The sequence below is a fragment of the Anoplophora glabripennis genome, unplaced genomic scaffold (assembly GCF_000390285.2).
Source record: "Anoplophora glabripennis isolate ALB-LARVAE unplaced genomic scaffold, Agla_2.0 scaffold2, whole genome shotgun sequence".
In the NCBI taxonomy this organism is placed as follows: Eukaryota; Metazoa; Arthropoda; class Insecta; order Coleoptera; family Cerambycidae; genus Anoplophora; species Anoplophora glabripennis.
Window position 1 is genome coordinate 3,142,720 of NW_019416325.1, and position 21,130 is coordinate 3,163,849.

Sequence of the window (21,130 nt, forward strand, 5' to 3'; positions counted from 1 at the left end):
AAGTTATGGGATGATTTCACAAATTTAAAAAATCATAACAAGAAATAAAATGAATGAATTTCATAATTTTTTTTTCAATCTACTCTAAAAAACTTTCTGTTCAGAGAAATAGATATATTTTTTAATTTTTAATAAAAAAGTTAAAACAATTAAAATTTTTTAATCGTTAATTTTTATGATTTAACACTAAAACAATTTATTTCTATGCCATTCGATCGATTATTTAAAATAAAAAAAAGTTGCTTTCGAAATTTTTTTGTTTTATGACAAATAAAAAATCAATTCGTTTTGTGAAATTGTTATAACTTTTTTATTAAAAATTATAAAATTCATTCATTTTTCTACTTATTATGATTTTTTAAATTTCTGAAATCATCGCTTAACTTCTAGTCTCCCTAACTCTGTTAATTTTAATAGTACAAGAAAAAGTCAATACACCATTTTTATGTAGAATTTTATGCTCTACAACTTTTATAAGAAACTTCTTTTTCTAGCTCTTACCTCTTTGGAGTTAACTTGAAAAACCCCTTTATTTTATCTTTTTTCACACCTGGCCGGAGGTTGAAAAAAAAATTACTGTCACTTATTGTTATTATATACCTCAAACTAACAAATCAAAAATTCAGGCAAGTTGCCCAAAATTGCGATTTAAAGGCCTATTTAATTGGACTAATTCGGCTTTTCCGTCCTATACCTCTGTTCATCAACATTTAATTAAATTAAAAGCTAAAGTTGATGACCCAAACCAGATTTCGACCCCGATTCATACCGGTATTTGAGACAAATTTCTAATTAATTTTTGTGAAGTCTGTAACCACTTAAAAAACAGTTTTTTCCAAAACTACCCTTTTCTTTTCTGAAAAAAAGTTAAAAAAAATATTTTTGTTCGTCAATTTAAACGTTATTTGCGGCAAAAATGTGAGAAAACCTCAAAAGATTTTTTTTCCATATTAATCATTATTATGAAGTGTATAAGCTCAAAAAACGTGACCCTTTAATTTTTTGCAAAAGTTTGACTGATTGAAACAAAGAAACGGTTCGCTAGATCGAGACGAAACTTCACAGGGTTCTTCTGGGTATATCGAACTGTAAAAGTCATGCTTAACATTTCGTGAATAGGTATTTCTAATTTAGTCGTCAATTTTCTATAAATCAATAAATTACCCTTTTTTCCTGTTTTTTAAAATTCGTGTAAAAGATGAAAAAAAATGTTTTTCCAAAAATGTTATCGGAAATTTATTTCAGTTTTCGAAACTGCCCTTCAATTCTCTATACGACCATTTGTCGCCGAGATATCGATGATTGAAGACAAAAAATCCTTTTCCATTGGAAGTCCGATATTTCGATGAAAACTGGTCGTATGTAAATTTAAAAAAAGGAAATTGAAGCTGAATAAACAAGCTATCTGGTCTGCAATGGTTTAGCTGAAAAAAATTTTCCAAGTCCGTGGATTCAGAAAATAAAAAAAAAATTTGCAAAATTTTTTTGTCGCGTTATTAGAATTGCATAATAACTGTAGCTCCTAAAAAATTTCGACCGAAAGATCTAAACACTAGAATCTTCAAGCTTTAAAATGCGTTTTTTAATTCACCTAATTACAGTCTATCAAAAATCACGGAAAAATTTCGGAAATTCTTTTGACAATAATTTTTTGCATTAGTTTATATGATAAAGAAAACTAATGGAAACGTTAGTAAATATTACTAAAAATGAAAGCGCTGCATCCAAATTATTAATATTAATAAAAACATACCTGACATATTGAATTCCTTAACTAATATTTCAAAATATCAAAAATTTCCACTTTGGGCAAAGACCAACAAGAAATTCATTTTGCATTTTCAGAACTGTTTTTCAATTGTCCTTTATTCAAAAATTTGATTTAATAGATCACTCACGAAATATGAATGAGTTAAATTATAAATAAGGTGTTCGGAAACTATAAACATTTAGGATGTGATTCTTCACATAAAAATAATGGTGCAAGTTTCTATGAACTTTATTTTGAAACTTAATATTGAAAAAATATAGAATCCGGCATAAAAATTATATACGGAAATAAGAAACACGCCTCGTGCTCGTATAAGAGATAGAAAATAGAAATGTCAGTATTTTATTGAGTTTTACGAGTATTTTATTCTTCCCACCAGCTCTATTCAGAATAAGGATAAAGTCGGTACCCACAGCCATAATCTTTCTATTATAGAGGTAAATAAATGTTTCCTACAACATTATACAGGATCCACAATAACTGAAGCCAACATTGCACGGATTTCTTGTCACTGGCTGTGAGGATTTGTTTAATAATATTTTTGAAGTTGAAAGTAATTTTAAAAACATTTGATACCCTCCATGTATGACGTCAGCTCCAATCGTTCTGGATTTCATTCGAAAGGTAATTAAAAATGTTGTATAATTACACAAGCATGAAAGTACAGTTGGATTTAATGCTTTGGCAGATGCAAAAGCTCTCGTGTTTTTAATGTGTCGAAATTATATTGCAGAACTTGCGTTACCGCAGTTATATCAAAAATTAAAATATCTCTAAAACCGTTGGCTTTTATATGTTTTATATTATGGTTCATTCGACTGCAGATTAGCTCTACTATTACGGATTACCGATCTATAAATATATTCATTTAATTTATAAATATTAAGCCCATTGAATGCAGAAATACATTAATTAACGTACTGCGACTGAATTTCATGTCCGGAACAAAAGGTTGAAATGTTATTTACAATTTCAGTATGACGGGTAAGTATTTTTCATTTGGGAAAGGTAATTTGTCGAATTATATTGATAAATTAATTTTATATTTTAAACAAAACATACATATTTTTCCATTGTTTTTTTTCGGAAGAGCTCTATTTTTAGTTACAATAAACGTTATTTTTAAACAATCAGAAATATTGGAACAATTTAATGTCTAAAAATAAGGACTATTCCTCACCCAAATGTAAGGATATTTTTTTACTAAATATTTGCCCTTGGTTTTTGATACACGAGGTTCAAGTTTCCAAAAATAACGTCACAGTTTTTAAAAAATACCAGAAAACTTTTTATTTCTCCAGTGGTGTGCCATAATTTTTTATGAAAAATAGAATCAGTACTTATCAAATCTACGCCATAGGTTTAAGTTGAGTTAAGTTATAGTTTATACACTAATGAAAAAAATTAAATGGTCGAAAGAATTTCCGAAATTTTTATGTGATTTTTGACACTCCATTTAGGTGAAAAATGGTCGTATCGGGAATTAAAAAAGCATTTTCAAGGTCTAAAATTCTAGTTTTTAGATATTTCGGTCGAAATTTTTTAGGAGCGACGGTAATCATGCAATTCTAAGAAATAACGCGACAAAAAAATTTTGCAAATTGCCGCAACTTTTCAGAAAATATTTGTTTTCATTTTTTACACGAATTTAAGAAAATGGTAATTTATGGTTTTTTAGAAAATTGACGGCTAAATTAAAAATATTCACGAAATGACTAATGTAAAGCATGACTTTCACAGTTCGATATACCCAGAAGAACCCTGTGAAGTTTCATCTCGATCTAGCGAACCGTTTCTTTGTTTCAAACAGTCAAACTTTTGCAAAAAATTAAAGGGTCACGTTTTTTGAGCTTAAACACTTCATAATCATGATTAAATTGGAAAAATTTTTACCGCAAATAAATTAATAGAATAAATTGATGGAAAAAAAAATTAAAAATTTAAAGTTTTTTCCAGTTTTTTAAATTCGTGTATACGATGAAAAAAACATTTTTTTTCCGAAAAGTTGCAGCAGCATGTTATAGGAAATTTATTCCAGTTTTCGAAACTGTCCTTCAATTCTCTGTACGACGATTTGTCGCCGAGATATCGATTATTGAAGACAAAAGAATCCTTTTCCATTAAAAGTCTGATATTTCGGTGAAAAATAGTCGTATCGAAATTTAAAAAAAAAGGAAATTGAAGCTGAAGAAACAAGCTATCTGGTCCTTAACTGAAAAAAAATTTCTGGTGTACTCAGAAAAAGAAAAAAGAAAATTTGCAAAATTTTTTTGTCGCGCTATTTCTTAGAATTGCATGAACCGTCGCTCCTAAAAAAATTCGACCAAAAGATCTAAAAATTAGAATCTTACAGCTTCAAAATGCTTTTTTTAATTCCCCATTTTTCACCTAAATAGAGTTTGTCAGAAATCACGTAAAAATTTCGGAAATTTGAACAAGAAAAATTTTCCTACATTGACACACTTAAGCGCTACACCCTGTATATCATACCAAACCTAACCCTACGCAAGAAAATTGTTTTATTCCCAGCTTATCTATCTTCTTAGCTTACATACCTACTATATCTAGCAGTCATACCTACTTTGTGAACATATAGATTTATATATGTGTGTATATTATATGTGTATGTTTAAATACCGGGTGTCCCAAACCATCGGGTCACTGTTATATGTCGTTTCGCATATTTCGTTCTAGTATCTAAAATAGGCAACAATGGTGTAATTTACAAGTAAATAAATTTTCACAATATTACAAGTTCAATAGGACACCATATTTTGGTGTAAAATTATAATTAAAAATCGTATAAATATTAACTCTTCGTCACCTGCTAAAAATGTCAGTTTTCTCATAACTTTGTGTGTAAAATAATGTGATTTGGTTTAGAGGTGCTATAAAAATTAGTCCCTCTGTTGCCTATTTTACAAAATAATGTCGCTAACTCTACACCGAAAGAAGCTATAGGAATGGCCTTGTGGTTTGGGCCACTCAGTAAGTATACAGGGAGTTTCATTTAATATCTTCCAGCCGGAACCAAAAGATTTACCTAAGTTCTGAGTGTGGGTGAGATATAACCCCGCACCAGGCGAAATAAACTATTATATGTTTGTTTTTGAGTACAAATTAATGGCATTACTTTTCATAAAAGTACAGATGGCGCTATAATTCAGACTCTTTTCTATGACAGATGGTTTGGCAAGTGATAATGAGTAACTTTCTTAATACAAACAATTTTTGACAAGTAGCTAGTTTCTGAAATATTTTAATGAACACAAATTATTATAAATGATTTAGAACTTACTTTTAACTCAGGTATCTCCGAAATCAATAATTGTTTCTATTAAAATGTTGTCATAGAAAAATTTATTTATTCCGCAACACCGCTTTGGAGACAAATATTATTTAGACTCTGAATTGAAGTTATTTATATGCGTTTTCACGTACCTTTCGATTTTCGAGACATCGGGCTGGGATCTTTTAAACGGAACGCCCTGTATACACTGTGTTACGCATACCGTGTCCAATCTTTTATCCAGTACATCTTCAGATCAGTTTAGGATTATTCAAGTCATTTCTGTGTTTATTAATTTTAATTTTTTGATAAATTGATGTACTTTGGTAAAACTTTGGTCGAATTCCGACGATTCGCGCATAACGTTTGTTTCTGTTGCAGAGTTTTTTAAAAGGCGAAACTCAAATAATGGCGGACGAAGCCTTTCAGAACGCTGTACAGAATTATTACGATGTTTTTTTAAAATCTGAAAGGGTCGTCAAGATGGTACAATCTGGCGCTTGTTCCCATTACGACTTCAGGGAAGTTTTTAGAAATAATATAGAAAAGAGGGTAAGGTGAGTATCTAAAACTGATTAAGGGATTTACCCTTGGAAAAGGGGCTAATAAAATACACTAGGTAACACGCGATTAAGGAAGAAATGTCGGTATTTTCGGAATATTCTCTCAGTGGTTGATGATTTACGATTTCTAGGCATGTCCACTGCAATTTTCCTGTAGCTATACTCTTTTGCGTCCTTTGAACTTGATTAAATAAAAACACTCGGCGTACAATTGCGATGCAATATCAGCATTTGGATGACACTCGTAATCAATACCATTCGAATCACAAGATTCTAACATTATTTCGTTTTTGTAATAAAATTTTGGATGGTAATTAATAAAATAATTACGCGAAAATCAACAAATTTAAAAGGTGAAAGACCACATCTTTGTGAAGAGGGGGTGGGGGTATTTTTCGCACATATGAAAATGCAATTACTTCGGATGAGGTTGCTTCTAAATAATTTCCTTGACACATTACTTGTCAATTTCGCAATTGTTTGATGCGCATGCGGAAATGATAATCTTCCATTTGCAAAATTATAATCAAAACCATTTGGATTTAAAGCAAATTATATTTTTTTCCTAAAAAATCTCATCAAATGAAGTCAAACAATGTTTTGACCCTTTTTAGATACAAAACAGTCGATCTAGTAATCTGTCTATCTATACGGAGTGATTTTTATAATCCGAAACTTTCAAATATCTACTTTATAAATTTTTTCTCTGTTATAGTCTTTCCGAAGTCTGTTGAACATGTATAAAAACGCCTAGCAATAAAATTTAATGAGTTTCATAGGCGTCCCTAATAAGGTTTTCTGCTAAAGGTAAAAAATTATAATAATTTGTATATAATTTGTAGAAAATTTCTATTATATGTGTTCATTGTTAAAATTCAAAAAATATTTTTAATTTTTTTAAATAATTTAAAAACTATTAAGTGAAATAATTTGAAATTGGGCACGTGTATTTATGTAAACATTGTCCAAAGTCTGAGGGCTTTTCCCAAAATTTACATGCTCCAGTGGTGGAGATACAGGGTATCGGTGGCATATTTTTCTAAATAAAATAGTACGCCACTGCTTTACGGTAACAACCATGATATTTTCGAATTCGTTTTTCAATTTTCTACAAATTACTACTCTCTTTGTGTTTTTCGAAAAAAGCCTGATTTTCGAGTAAAACTGAAAACTCGGGACCTCAACCCACTGGATTTATTTTTGTGGGGTGCCGATATAAATGCACGAACCGGTAATAAAATATATATTCTTTATTATTTTATTTGGAGGTACTAAAATTTCCGCAACAACGCCTTTAATATCCGTTGTAGCATACAACCCTTGGGGCTAATTCATGATAATATTTAAGCATTAATATTCACCGCATTTATTCTGTTCACGCTTTGCCAAAAGGAAACGCAGTAAATTGAACACCTTCGGCAAATTACATTTATGTTTCTGAAATATGGTTTCGGAATTATTAGATTTTATCGATAACGATTGCCTAATAAAATTTTATTACAAAATCCTTCACCTTGCCTTGCCTTTTACCGCCTTCTAATTAAATGAACACAAATACTTATCTTTATTCAAGGTCTTTGCCGGAAATGGAAGGTTTGAGTAAAGAGACAGTCTTTACGTCGTGGATGGCCAAATTCGACTGCATTCTCAAAGTCACCGACGACGATTCTAAGCGACCGTCCAGAATGCAGCAAAATTTGAATTCCGAACTGATCTTGTCGAAGGAACAACTTTACGATATGTTTCAACAGATACTGGGAGTTAAAAAATTCGAACATCAGCTATTATTCAACGCGTTGATGGTGAGTTGCGGCAATGCGAAAGGGTAAAAGGCATCATAATGGATTTTTTTCAGCTCGATTCGGCCGACGAGCAGGCTGCAGCTATCAGGAGAGAGCTAGATGGTAGAATGCAAAGGGTCGCTGAGATGGAAAAGGTAAAGATATTGTTGCTGCATGGTGATATTTTGAGTTATTGCACCAACAGACGAAAATAAAGAGTGGTCCTTAATTATATTCTGGTAATACCGGTGGTGATTCTTCACTTTGCAGTTAAAGGCTGGCCAAAAAAAAGTATTATTTATATCCAATAACTAATCAATTCCACCTCAAGTGGGAGCTCCCACCTCCTTCCTAGTCAGGATCAAGGTCAATTAGAGGTCAGATTGAGAAAAAGTACATTAAATCAAGATCAAATTGAGAAAAAGCCGAGCAATCAAGTCCAAATAAAGGATTTTGAGGTCGCTGGGTTAGAATCCGAGGTTAGTTTGTCTGTCTCAGGTCATTTAAATGTCGCCTCAAGGTCATTTCAAGGTCAAATTGAAAAAACCGAGCAGTTAAGTCTAACCGTCTGTTAGATAGGTTTTTGGGATAGCTGAGTTCGAATCCGAGGTTAGTTTGTCTGCATCAGGTCATTTGAGGGTTATTTCAAGGTCATTTAAAGGTCAAACCAAGAAAAAAACGAGAAATCGATTAAAGTTGTTGAAGTCTCTGAGTTTGAATCCAAGGTCCAATTATTTGACGATTTAGTCCTCCACTACTTGATTTATGTCGATTAGCTTAATGTGAACCGAAGGTAAGGAGGATTGGCCAAGTTTTAAGTCAAGAGATCACTGATGTGGAACTCGTGCGAAATCCTACAACCTTTGTACAGGTCATTTTTGTGTCAAATACGTAGTTTTCGAGATCTTGGAGTCGCTGGGTTAGAATCCGAGGTTACTTTGCCTGTATCAGGTCATTTAAAGGTCGTCTCAAGGTCATTTCAAGGTCAAATAGAAAAAGCCGAGCAATTAAGTCGAACAGACTATTATATAGGTTTTGAGATAGATAAGTTCGAATCCTACGACCTTTGTACAGAGCATTTTTGTGTTAAATGAGTAGTTTTCGAGATAAAAGATCTGCTCATTTTCTCCTTCAGATGAACTTGCCTAAACCTTGCGTAGCTCTGTTTAAACTCGAATGATTTTAAAAACCTATTTTTAGTATCAACAAGTTTAGCTTTGGTCGAAATCAGAGGAATTTTAAATGATCTCTCATTAACCCTACCAGAAGTCCTTTTTCTCAAATCAACCTTGGAATAACCTTGAACCTTTATTAATACATATAAATGGACCTCGGATTCGGACTCAGCGATTATAAGAACGGTAACTGATTCCAGGGTTTATTCCATAAAACTTTCAAATGACTTTAAAATGGCCTTCAAATGACCTGACACAGATAAACTGAACTGAGCAACTTCAAATATGTGTACAACAGGCGGTTAGACTTAATTGCTTGGCTTTTCTCAACTTAACCTTGATATGACATTGAGACGACCTTCAAATAACCTGATACAGACAAACTGACCTCGGATTCGAACTCAGCGACCCCAAAATCCTGTATAACATGTGGTCGGACTTGATTGTTCGGCTTTTCCTCAATTTGACCTTGAAATTACCTTGAAACAGCCGTAAAATGGCCAGATACAACAAACTAACCTCCGTTTCGGACTCGGCAACCCAAAAAACCTAACCTCCGAGGTAGTTTGATTTAATGCACCTTGATCCTGACTAGGAAGGGGGGAGGTACTGTTTGGGGTGGAATCGATTAGTTCTTGGATATAAATGATAAAAAAAAATTTGAAGAAAAAAAATTGATGTTTGCCCACACAATAGGGACCGGAAGATAAAATTTATTGAAACCCTATTGTAGTTCCTACAAAGCTTCATTTCTCCTATTCATACATATTTTCAGCCACTGAATCTGGTCTCCGTTTTGACCCTACACCTCAGGATTTTTTGTAAATCGTTAATTTATATGTATACGTTCAAAAGTCCCCAATAGCCCATTCAAGACCAAAGCACTCGACTGCAAATAGTAAAAATAGGGGACTTTCATACAAACCCTATAACCTTGAAACCCCCTAACCTCAACCCCTCACAACAACATAACCCTAGAACTGCATACCCTAAGCCGGAGAGTATGAGGAGATTCGTCTCGAATGACGATCTTTATAGGTTCCAACACCTTGGAATTGGAAACTCGATAACCTTACCACCCTTTATCAGAAAACACCATAACCTCATGAGCACATTGATCCCATAATTCTATGAAACTGGGAACGGAGGAAACAACAAAACAAAGGAATTCTAGACCAGGAAGTAACTCTATAACCTCGTAACCCTTTATTAGAAATGGTCATAATCTCATAAACTCAAGAACCCCATAGCCCCATATGAGATTCTTGGGTTTATGGTGACAGTGTACCAAACTTCAATAAAATATCTCCTCCGGTTCGTATAACTCCGATTTTTTTGTTAGAATTAACTGAGGAGTAACTCCCCTTTATTATTGGAACGTAATTAAAGACCACCCTGTATAGTAACTGTTTTAAATCGACTAAAGGCAGAAAGTAACTGTACAAAGACTTACTGTTTTTTTATAGAACTGAAAAATACATAGATACCAGTAATTTGTTACAGAAAATTATTAGTTTTCCATAATTGAAAGACTGAGTAGCTAAAGTATACACGGTGTTCTATGTTTAAGGTGACAAACTTTAATGAGATATAGAGTACCATCTTCTCACTTCAAAACACTTCATATTTACTCCATTACAGTATTAGAGATTCTTTAAAATGACCTACGTGTCCCTTGTCATTAAATAGTTTGTATATTGATCCAGGAGCTTTTATAATTTTTACTAATATTAGTCAGAAGACAGGGTGATATTATCCCAGACGCCAAAGACAACTTTTAAAAAATCTAAGACCATGGTACTTTTTAGTAGTATGGTATATTAGTCCGGTCGTCCTTTGGGTACGTTTTCGTCTGAATTGGATTCGTCAGAAATCGGATAAGATAACTATTTTCCAAAAGATAATCATTCATATTAACCATACCACATGGGCGACAATCTGACAAAATTATTAGTCCGATTTCTGACGGAAATAATTCGGACGAAAACGCATCCAAAGGACAGCCGGTCATAGGCTTCTGGTTTGGACAGTAACGTTTCGGTCAAATCAGACAGAACAGCCTGTTTCTCAGAAGCAATAAATAATTAAATGATAAATATAGGGCGTTCGGAAGTTACATAACTGTAGTCTATCTTCCGTTGAAGTTTGTCACTTAAATCCTGGAACATCCCGTATATAAAGTGTCCCGCCCGTAATTAAATTCGATCAATATCAAGTATGTACTTGTAGAAAATTATTTTATTACATTTAGATATATAGAAAAAGCGGGTCTGTTTAATTGTCGACATAGCTTAAACCTTAGATGTAAAAATGGTAATTAAAGCTCTTCAATTCGTCAAGAATATATACAAGGTTTTCCGAGATTAACTTTACCGAAATTAGTTTTACCAGTAACGAGATAGGCATTCAAGATTAAACGATGTTTGACATTGGATATTGCTATCAGTTCGGAGTTCAACGAGCAAACAATATTTCTCAAATTGTACTCAAGAGGCATTCCAAGGTTTGTACAGTATGTCACAAATTAGTAGATCAATCCGTTAACCACAGATTACTTGGGTGAAGATAATGAGTCTTCAATTATGTCATTTTTAATTTCGGTCTCATTGTTTTCGCCTGTGTTAAAGGCTTGACTTACTAATTTGTGACACCCTGTATGTAAAGACGGTTTTACTAATACAAAAATTTAAAAAAAATGGAATATCTCGGCGCCGATCGATTTAGTTCCCGGGCGGCACACCGTATTTAACAAATGTCGAATTAAATGAGTTTCACATTTTATGTTCTATTTGAGCACTCGGCCTTTTCTGCCGCTCAATTCTTTTGACGAGCTTCCAAGACGTGAATAATGACTGATATTACCTCGTTTTAGAACCGAAAATTAATGCCGAAATTCGTTCTGAAAGAAATGGAGTCCCTTTACATAGAAGAACTTAAATCATCAATAAATTTATTAATGGCAAATTTAGAGTCGCTGCCCGTTTCGAAAGGATCGATGGATTCTAAATATGGCTTACAAAAACTAAAACGCTATAATCACAGGTTGCATAACCATAATAATCCGTATAATGTGAAGCACATATTGATGAATTATGTTACTTCTTTTAGATCACAAGGGTCTTTAGCAAAACTAGAAGGGGACTCTGCGGACAGCGACACGCAGCTCACAAAACTTGACGTGGTTCTGACATTCCAGTTAGAGGTAAACACAAACGCAACGCTCCCACCGTTACAACTAAGCACACCAACTAGGAAAGCTGTCACTGAAAGTACCAAACAGAGGAGGCTATTTGTCAGAGCAAAACTTCGTACAGGGTGTCCCACTGAAGACAGATTCTTCCGTAGCTTTGGTAACATGAGTGATAAAAAAAGGTATCTCTAATGAAAGCTGCACCAAACCAGGTTGATCTTTATTGCGATAAAAGACCATGTTTGCTAATGAAAGCCCTTAAATCCAACGAGAAATTAAAAAATTTAATACACGGGACGTTGCGAATAAAGTTAGGTATAGTCTTTCCAAAGTCAGTTGAACATGCATATAAAAACGCCTAGCAATAAAATTTAATAAATTTCATAGGTGTCCCTAAACAAGTTTTCTGCTAAAGGTACAAAATTAATAATTTGTATATAATGCGTCAGCGGCCGAACCTGGTATATACATACTGCCAACCTCTTGGTTATTCAATTGAAATCGGAAAGACTATAACGCCCAGGAGAAATGGACACCCTTCAAAATCGAAAATAGTACTGGAAAAGAAGCCGTCTTAAGTGGGACACCTTGTATGTGCGCAAAATATACCAGTTATTTTTGCGCAATGAATTTAAAGATAAGGCAAAGGGGAAAATAAATTTCGAAAAAATAAATAAAATTGTTTTTCTGTTATTCTTAATAATTATTACTTTAAATTTATGATATTTATAGCAAAGGAAACGCTCTTTTAAATTTATTTTACAATTACCAGTTGTTGATTCAATAAGTTGATGAAGAAATTGGCCCCAAGATGTTTTGGTAAATTTACAGGGTGGACAAATATCGACAATTTTGAGGTCTTCCTTGTATTTTCTCATCAGACAGACAAACGATGTGTCCAGCTCAATTTTTGAAAATAAATTAATGTCCACAACTACATCTCGATATCTTGATTCGTTCGAAAGATACAGGGTGCGTTTAATTTTTGCAATTCAACGACGTCCGCGGTATTTTTCTATAATTTCCAGTATTTAGATTATATTTATATATATTTTTTATTACAAAATATTATTATTTATTAAAAAATTATCATACGTGACATTTAAATTGTATCAATTTGCAATCCTTAAATTGGGTTGAAAGCTATTGAATGTTTAAAACCGGTTTTTCACCCGTTCTCGATGGAATTTATTTTTCCCTATATTGCATTCTTCACACTCAAATATGGAAAATTTACGCAGTCATTATATTAGACCCCGATAGTGACCCCTACTTGATGCTGTTTAGTTTACACAATTTAATCACTTAGTGTCGAGCAAAGTAAATTGTAAAATCCACACAGCTTTTTCATTTTAACTGTTTATAGGAACGTTTCAGATCGTCAGGAAGATTTACTTTGTTTGATATCCACGATTAATGTAATTTTTAACACATTGCTATTGCACCTAGATGTGAGCATGATTGTTGATATTTCTTCGCAAATTTACCACCACCTGCATTTACCCCTCCCATAACCACAATTTCGATTCCACGGAATGACCCGAACTCCGAATTTTACATGCACTTAACGAAGATGGCCTTATTTACATCTACAGGGTGCCCGGAAACTATGACCACAAAATTTATTAGGTGAATGTCCCATGTACAGCTGTGGATAATAAAAAGATTCCGACCTAAACTGCTTGTCCTTTTAAATTGGGACTTTATTAGTTTTCTTTAAAAAAACAATGTAATGCACTGAAAGGTACGGGTAGACTTTTAAGGGTGCAAAATATGACAATGCTATTAGCTTTTGACGTCCTGCTGCGGGTCGCTAACTATGACCTTACCCAATGACATTTTTTGAGGTTAGATTTTTTAAGGTGTGTGTCTTTGATGTATCAGTCTCAGAATTTGTGGTTCCTTTTTCTAAAACACACTGTTTATGTATTTTACGCCAGAATTTTTTTGTCCACAGCTGTACGGATCCTGCCATTCTCCATATTAACAGAGTGTATAACCTCAACGTTATAAAAATATCTTTAATTACACAGCCACACAAAAAAAGCTGTCTGTACTTTTCATGCGACACATGTTATCCATAGCATTATTGCCTCCTGATCACGAATCCGGTGTCAGAATCGAGCTATCTTAGCACAGGAATTTCCTAACCTCATAAAACAGGTCAAAAAAAGCAAAAATTCACGAGAGTGCTAGGAAAATAAAAAAAAAATTTTTCTATATTCAAATGTATATGGTTTAGACCCCGCCGAACGTGAATTCGCGTTCAAAATTGATGTTTTTTTTCTAACCTCAAAAAAAACAGGTTAGATATCACGAATTATCAAAAAATAACAGATACGAGCCAAATTCGGTATACGGGGGTTTTCGGGGTCGCTGATAACGGATCCGGGGTCAGTTTTTCAAAATTCAAGATGGCGGATCCAAGATGGCCGACCAAATATTAAAAAAAATAACCCATTCGCGCTAAATTTGATATACGGGGGTTTTCGGGGTCGCTGATCACGGATCCGAGGTCAATTTTCCAAAATTCCAAACAAAAATACTGGTCACGTGGCTTGCAATCATTTATGAATAATCGTAGAAAATATAATATCTTTCATTCGCATTAAAATATTGAAAGACATTTTTTTTACACCATATCAGATTTTTGATTGATGTTATGAAGACTAGGATTAGTAAATAATTCGTTTAACTCTACAGCTGTGGACAATAAAAGGTTCTAGTCTAAACCATTTATAAAATAACATTTTATTCACGATTATATGAAACCTAAAATTTTTGTTCACAGTTTCCGGGCATGCATTATTTTGCTTGAGGGTGTATATAAAATTCGGAAGTTTCTCATACTTTTTAAAGTGTTTTTTCGCTTGCTAGTTGTCCACACCTTTAAGAAATTCAGAACTTAAAAAGTGCTATATGGAATGTTTAAAATCCCTACAAATTCTTCCTGTTAGCATGGCATTCAAGATTCTAACATGGATAGTTTTACACAAAAAAACATAACCTTAAAACTGTTCTACATGAGACAGATCTAGATATAGTCAGTACTTTTTCTAGTCACAGCATTTAATGTCCTCAACCATTCCTCTATGGACTATCGGTCATTTTCTTTCTTGATTTTTTGCTGTTTATAAAATGCTTCTATTATTTTTGTTTTCATAACTTTCCCAGATTTCAGAGACGAGTAAAACAAGTTTTCCTTTAAAACAGATCTGTGAGTGGCAATTTAAAATTGGTATGGTATACAGACGTTAAAAAGATATTACATTAATAGCCAATTCAGGAATTCTAACACGTAAACTAACATTTCATTGAATATTTTTTAGATGTTCTGTGGAATAAATTATAATTTGTACGAGTGGTATAAATTTCTCCAAAGAGGCTAGTAATGCGAAGAAAATACACTTTAATAATCTTTAAATGTGAGCTCTGTGGTTCTATTCCCGTTATTTTAGGTAATAGTGATGGAAGTAAGGGGGTTAAAGTCTTTAGCTCCAAATCGAATTGTCTATTGCACGATGGAAGTTGAAAACGGGGAAAAATTACAGACAGACCAGGCCGAAGCTAGCAAACCCATGTGGGACACTCAAGGCGATTTTTGCACAACACATCCGTTGCCTATTGTAAAAGTAAAATTATACACTGAAAACCCAGGAATGTTAGCTCTCGAAGACAAAGAATTGGGGAAGGTCATTTTGAAACCCACACCTCTCTCCTCTAAGGTAAAAAGTAGTTTGGTAAATGTGTCGTAGATTTTGTCTCTGTGACTCAAATTTTATACAGCTGTTCGTATGTACCACTATTATACACTTAACCCAAATAGGAAAATGGTATTTCAGTATAAAAAGAAAAATTTTGGAACTCGCAGTTAAAGAATTAGTACAGGGTGTTTCGTTAAAGATGAAATATCAAAAAAGAGGACTGAGTTAAACATTGTTCTTTTTCAATCTACAATGCCAAAGTTTAAAAAAATTTTGGTAATCTCTTTTTTAGTTCGCGAATTTCAAGAATTATATTTATTTTATGTTCATCGGCAGAGGGCGCTATCTTACCAATAGATAAATATTATTTTAACTTCTTTGTCTTTCACATAATATATGTTAAACATTAATTTACATAAAATATGGAATAAAATGCAAAAAAAATAATTTCGAAACAAGTGGAATTCGAAATTCTGTTATCGACAGAATAGGGATCCTAATAATCGGTTTAAATAAATAAGTTTAATAATACAAGGTACGTTTTAAAATAAGCAGGACTTTTCAAAAATAGGTATTTCTAATGATGCCATCTATTAGCAATTACATGCGTTAGAAAGGAAGATCCTTCACTGGTGTATTGTCAAAATTTCATGACATTTAGACACATAGTTTATTACACACAAGTTGACTGACGACCAAAAATTACTCAGAATAGACATTTTTAGTAGTGACGTCACATACGCCAAATAATAGGCAACCCCATTGTCATGAAGAATTTCTCAATATTTTTACTAGATCGATTTTCGACCTTATGTACTTTGGACATAAATGCCAAAGAAATCTCTTCTACCTGATGACCCTAAATAGCGCGATATTCTAGCAATATTTGAAATATTTAAGAAGTTTCAAACCCCTAGTGACAAACTAAAGGAATTATAGAATTTACATATTTAAATTTATAGAATACTGACTTTTATAGTAATTAATAAATTAAAATTATCAATGTTACTGAGCATGCGCATTAAAGATAATTTCATGTAAGCGAAGTAGCCTCGCAACAGGATTCTTTCCGAGCATGCGCATTATGATCCGGGCGAATTAGACCAAGCACATGCCTGTTTCAAAAATCGGGCCTACATCGAATTTTATGGGGCTTAAAATTAAGTAAAAAATACACAGAATAAAAGCTTAAATTTGTGAATTTGCAGAGGTCGAGCGTCATATTGTTTATACGTTTTCTTTTGTAATTTCATTGTGCTTTCAATATTTTGAAAAGTAAGGTCTTTTTACGTATTTAAAAACAAAAGTCAATTATTTCTTTGAAAAAAAATTATAAATGAATGAAAATTTGCCGTGCTCAGAAGAGATCGACGTATAAAATATCGTCTTAAAATTAACTGTTACAGTTATTGCGTAAATTGTGTCTAGAATATTATTGAATGTTACTTTATCAACATTACATATAAGTATTGCATTTTATAGTATTTAAAAGAACTGTTACATGTATTGTTACATTGTATTGCTAGAGAAAGTTGTATTTTTCAATGTTTATAAGAATATTAAAAATAAAATAAATATTTAATCAATAATATATTTTAGACTTCGATGAATTTTGCCATTTTGCCACATTCAAGTCACGTGCTCTATAACGTAAACCATTAATTTGAAAAATTCATCGATGTCTAAAATATATTATACATTTTTTGCCAAAAAAAAACGTATTGTTCTTATTTTTTACTTTGGAATGTACTTTGTATATAATTTTTAATCATGTGCAACCGAAGCACAACGTACTTTAATATCAATAGTACAATATTCAGTTGTAGGTAATTCATTTTCATTTGTTTTTATCGTCGCGCTCTGTCCACAAATTGTCGGTGTTAAATTATTATGAATTGTCAGTTGATTGGAAAGTGATTGTTAGCTTTCGCGGGAATAATTATTCGTGTGATATTCTGTTTACCATACGTTTATAACACGGCATGCCATTCATTTATGTATAGGGAAGCGAAATGAAACTATTATGAAGCGCAACATATTCATGGTAGCTAGTGTCCGGTACTATCGCATACGGGTAATGTGTTTGAATCTCCTCCAATTAATCGAAGTGCGAAATATATATACAACACGTTGTATACAAGTCATGGTCCTAGCTTCAATAATCCGGCTAACAAATTAGGGTATTCAGGCATGTTATAGATACTGGCCCCAAACAGTAACAACAAAATATAGTGCCGCCAGAAAAAAGTTGTACTTATTTGTTTCCAAGTATTATGAACTGTATCCCTGTTATTGGAAGAGATTCTGTTGGGCATGATTATTATTTTCCTTATTATTATTTTTTTGTTCGCAGCTTTCTCTGGTGTATATTTCCGATGGTCGGGCCAGCCAAGTTCATCGGAAGTCCATATTTTATTTAAAAAAGGTCATGTTTTATTATGTATGAAGAATGAGTGCCTTTTTGCGCAATGGTTTGAATAACCTGATTTAAATTAATTTACGCACGTGTTTACTCAACGAGTGTGGTGTAATATCGTGCCTGTAGTTGAAATAATACGTTCTTGATGTGTTTTTTCTCCTGATATTTTCCATATTACATTTCGGTCAGATGGTTCTGTTGTAACAATTACGCAAGTGATATTTTCCGTTTTGTCGTAGAATGTTTTCAAAAGGTCTCCAAAATGCCATGTTGTAATAATATTATTTCTCCCTTTCGCAATTATAATATCAATGATTCCGCATTGCTGCACTGCACTGCTAGGCAATTTGTCAACCACTTGTCAACAGCTGAGTATTGCCCAGTGGCCCAATGCAGCTGTGTTTGTATTTCGTTTGCCCGCGCTCGCATTCTTTAACAGGGCGTATACATTTCTACCACCTCCACGTTTAGTTCGACCAGACGTGTATATGGGTATGGCTAAATAAATAAGGGAACAACTTTTTCAAATATTTCAATGCCGAGTTGCTGCGTCAGCGACCGAACCTGGTACATACTGCCAACCTCTTGGTTCTTCAATTGATATCGGAAAAACTATACCTCGTGTTAATAGGCGCCGCGCCGTTGCCACATTGCTCGATATGAATTTTATCGAATTTTAAAATTACAACGCTAATTATTTTTTAGAATTGAGCATAAAGAAGTTCAAAAAAGTGATAAATACTGTATTTTATGTTTTATGGTATTCTATGCATGCAGTTGTCAATATTCCTTAATTAATCGAACTTTTGTACATCAAGTTGGAGAATTTGATAATTTTTTTCTCCGAAATGGTCGAGTTTAGGACCCATGTCATATAAGTTTTTTTTTTGTTTATTTTAACGTATTCTATCGTCTGTTAAAATTAAGGCAGTCAAACTTCTACCACCTTGTATGGTATTGGCATTGGGTATTGCCTGATGTATAATTTTGGTTACTTTACTGTGCTCAATAGCTTGGAACCTGATATTATATGATCGTCCATTAGAATATACTTTTTGGAGGTATTTGTGGCTATGATCTAATATTGGACTGGAATAATAAAACCTTCACTTTCAGGACATAACTGACCTTTCTATGGTAATTTGTATGTTTCCTTCCTATTAATTATCTGTTCCAGATTGACATTATTTCACTCTACCGTGAAGCGATTTAGAAGGTCAATTTATTTTCGTCTCCTTCTTTACATGAGTTGCGATGTAGTTTGCCATTTTTTATTAATTGTGTTCTGGTTAATAATCATTTTATTATTTTTATATTGACCTCCAAAGTTTTCCATTAATTGTAAGCTCTGTTCTGTTCTTAATGAAACAACCTGTATTCATTCCGATGTATTTTCTCAATGAGTCAATCGCCTTCCAAAATTTTTCCGCCAGATTGATTTTTTACTAGAACGGAACACCTAACAGCACACCCACTCCACACTAGGACGACATGTCTATGAATAGGCACTTCTGTAGTAACTCGAACGTGTTTTAGCAATTCTGTTAAAAATGTAAAACATTATTTAGGCACCAGAATGGCACAAAATGACAGTACCTAAAAATCTTCCCGACCAAGACCTCAGAATAAAAATAGCTTGTAGAATGGACAAACCCCTAAACATGAAACACTGTGGTTATTTGTACGCTATAGGGAAGAGCGTATGGAAAAAGTGGAAGAAGAGGTATTACGTTTTAGTTCAAGTGTCGCAATATACTTTCGCCATGTGTAGCTATAAAGAAAAGAAGTCAGAACCATCGGAGATGATGCAGTTAGACGGTTATACTGTGGACTACATCGAGGCATCAAGTGGTAAGAACCGTACAGGCTTGGGAACCGAACCGTCTCACTAATATTCGTTTTGTTTTCAAGCAAACTTGATGGTCGGAATGGGTAAGCGTAAGTTACCTCCTCCTTATCAATGCTTAGTATTTAATAAACGTACTCAAAAACTTCTTTACAGACCTGGAGGGCGGTAGGTACTTCTTTAACGCGGTTAAAGAAGGAGATAGTATCATATATGCCAGTGACGACGAAAACGAGTGTCACTTGTGGGTAATGGCGATGTATCGCGCTACCGGCCAATCTCACAAACCCACACCTCCATTGACCCTTCAAGATAAAAACTCCACCATATCGAAGATACAAGGAGGTAAATTTGTTCAGGCCGTTCCTTTCCCGTGTGCTCATATGAATAGTTTTCCAGACGCTGATAGAGCTAGGAAACATGGGATGGAGGACTTCATATCGGCCGATCCGTGCCAGTTTGATCACGCTTCCTTGTTCAAACTTCTCCAGAATTTAACGTTAGAGTATAGGCTAAATGATCCCTATTGCTCATTGGTAAGTTCAACTTAGAAACTATCCATGATTTCGTTGTCTAAAAACAGTTGAAAACAGTAAATAAACCCTTTGCCAACAACAATAAAAAGGGAAATATTTTGTAATGTTTGTAATTCTTTCGTAAAGGGTTCTTGCTAAGGTCAGATTTCAGTCTATTTCTTCTCATGATTGAGATAAAAACATTCTCAATCTCGTCAGGTTTGGAATATACTATGTATGGATTTGCGTGTATACAAGGTGATTTCACTTTAAATACAGAAATTGCAGGACTAGATTCATTACCAAAAAATAAAAAATTTTCCCTGCGGGACTCGGTATTCGAAATACAGGGCGTTTATATGTTTACAAAAAAAAATGTATTTTGTGTCATAATGCGCTGACGGAATTGAATGAAATTTAATACATCGTATTCACCTATTTTTTGGTAATGAATCTATTCATGCAGTATTTGTATTTAAAGTGAAATCACCCTGTATATAATTTTTTTTATTTCCTAAACAAAAGTCGATTTTACAAAAAAAATCCTAATCAGAAGTTATAAATTATTTATATACAAAATGTCCAGATATCAAGAGCATAAATTTATTCATTTTCTATGAAAAATATTAACTGAGTTACATAACCTCAAAGTAATTTTTCTTTTTATTAATATTCTGTCATAAAGTTTTATTAATGCAAGGATTTTTTATGAAAAAATAATCAACGAAATTCTGAAAGTTTAATGACTTAAGTGAGTCTTATTGACAAGAAAGTTGCAGTTTTTCAAAAAAATTAACAAATTATTGAAGAATTACAAAGTTCCAAGATTTTGTTCAAAATCAGTAATATTAACCGTTTCTGAGAAAAAAACTATTAA

At 33.1% G+C, this 21,130-nt stretch overlaps 1 protein-coding gene across 1 annotated transcript in view; it reads left to right on the forward strand.

Moving 5' to 3' along the window:
- The window catches only part of LOC108916995 (calcium-dependent secretion activator), a 54,696-nt gene that overhangs the window by 19,805 nt on the left and 13,761 nt on the right, over positions 1-21,130 (forward strand). Inside the window, exons 4-12 of the mRNA XM_018723400.1 lie at positions 5,442-5,617; positions 7,197-7,425; positions 7,479-7,559; positions 11,452-11,781; positions 15,228-15,494; positions 19,461-19,743; positions 19,804-19,824; positions 19,895-20,083; positions 20,138-20,274. Coding sequence (XP_018578916.1) covers positions 5,442-5,617; positions 7,197-7,425; positions 7,479-7,559; positions 11,452-11,781; positions 15,228-15,494; positions 19,461-19,743; positions 19,804-19,824; positions 19,895-20,083; positions 20,138-20,274 — 1,713 coding nt within the window. The remainder of the gene's footprint in view (positions 1-5,441; positions 5,618-7,196; positions 7,426-7,478; positions 7,560-11,451; positions 11,782-15,227; positions 15,495-19,460; positions 19,744-19,803; positions 19,825-19,894; positions 20,084-20,137; positions 20,275-21,130) is intronic.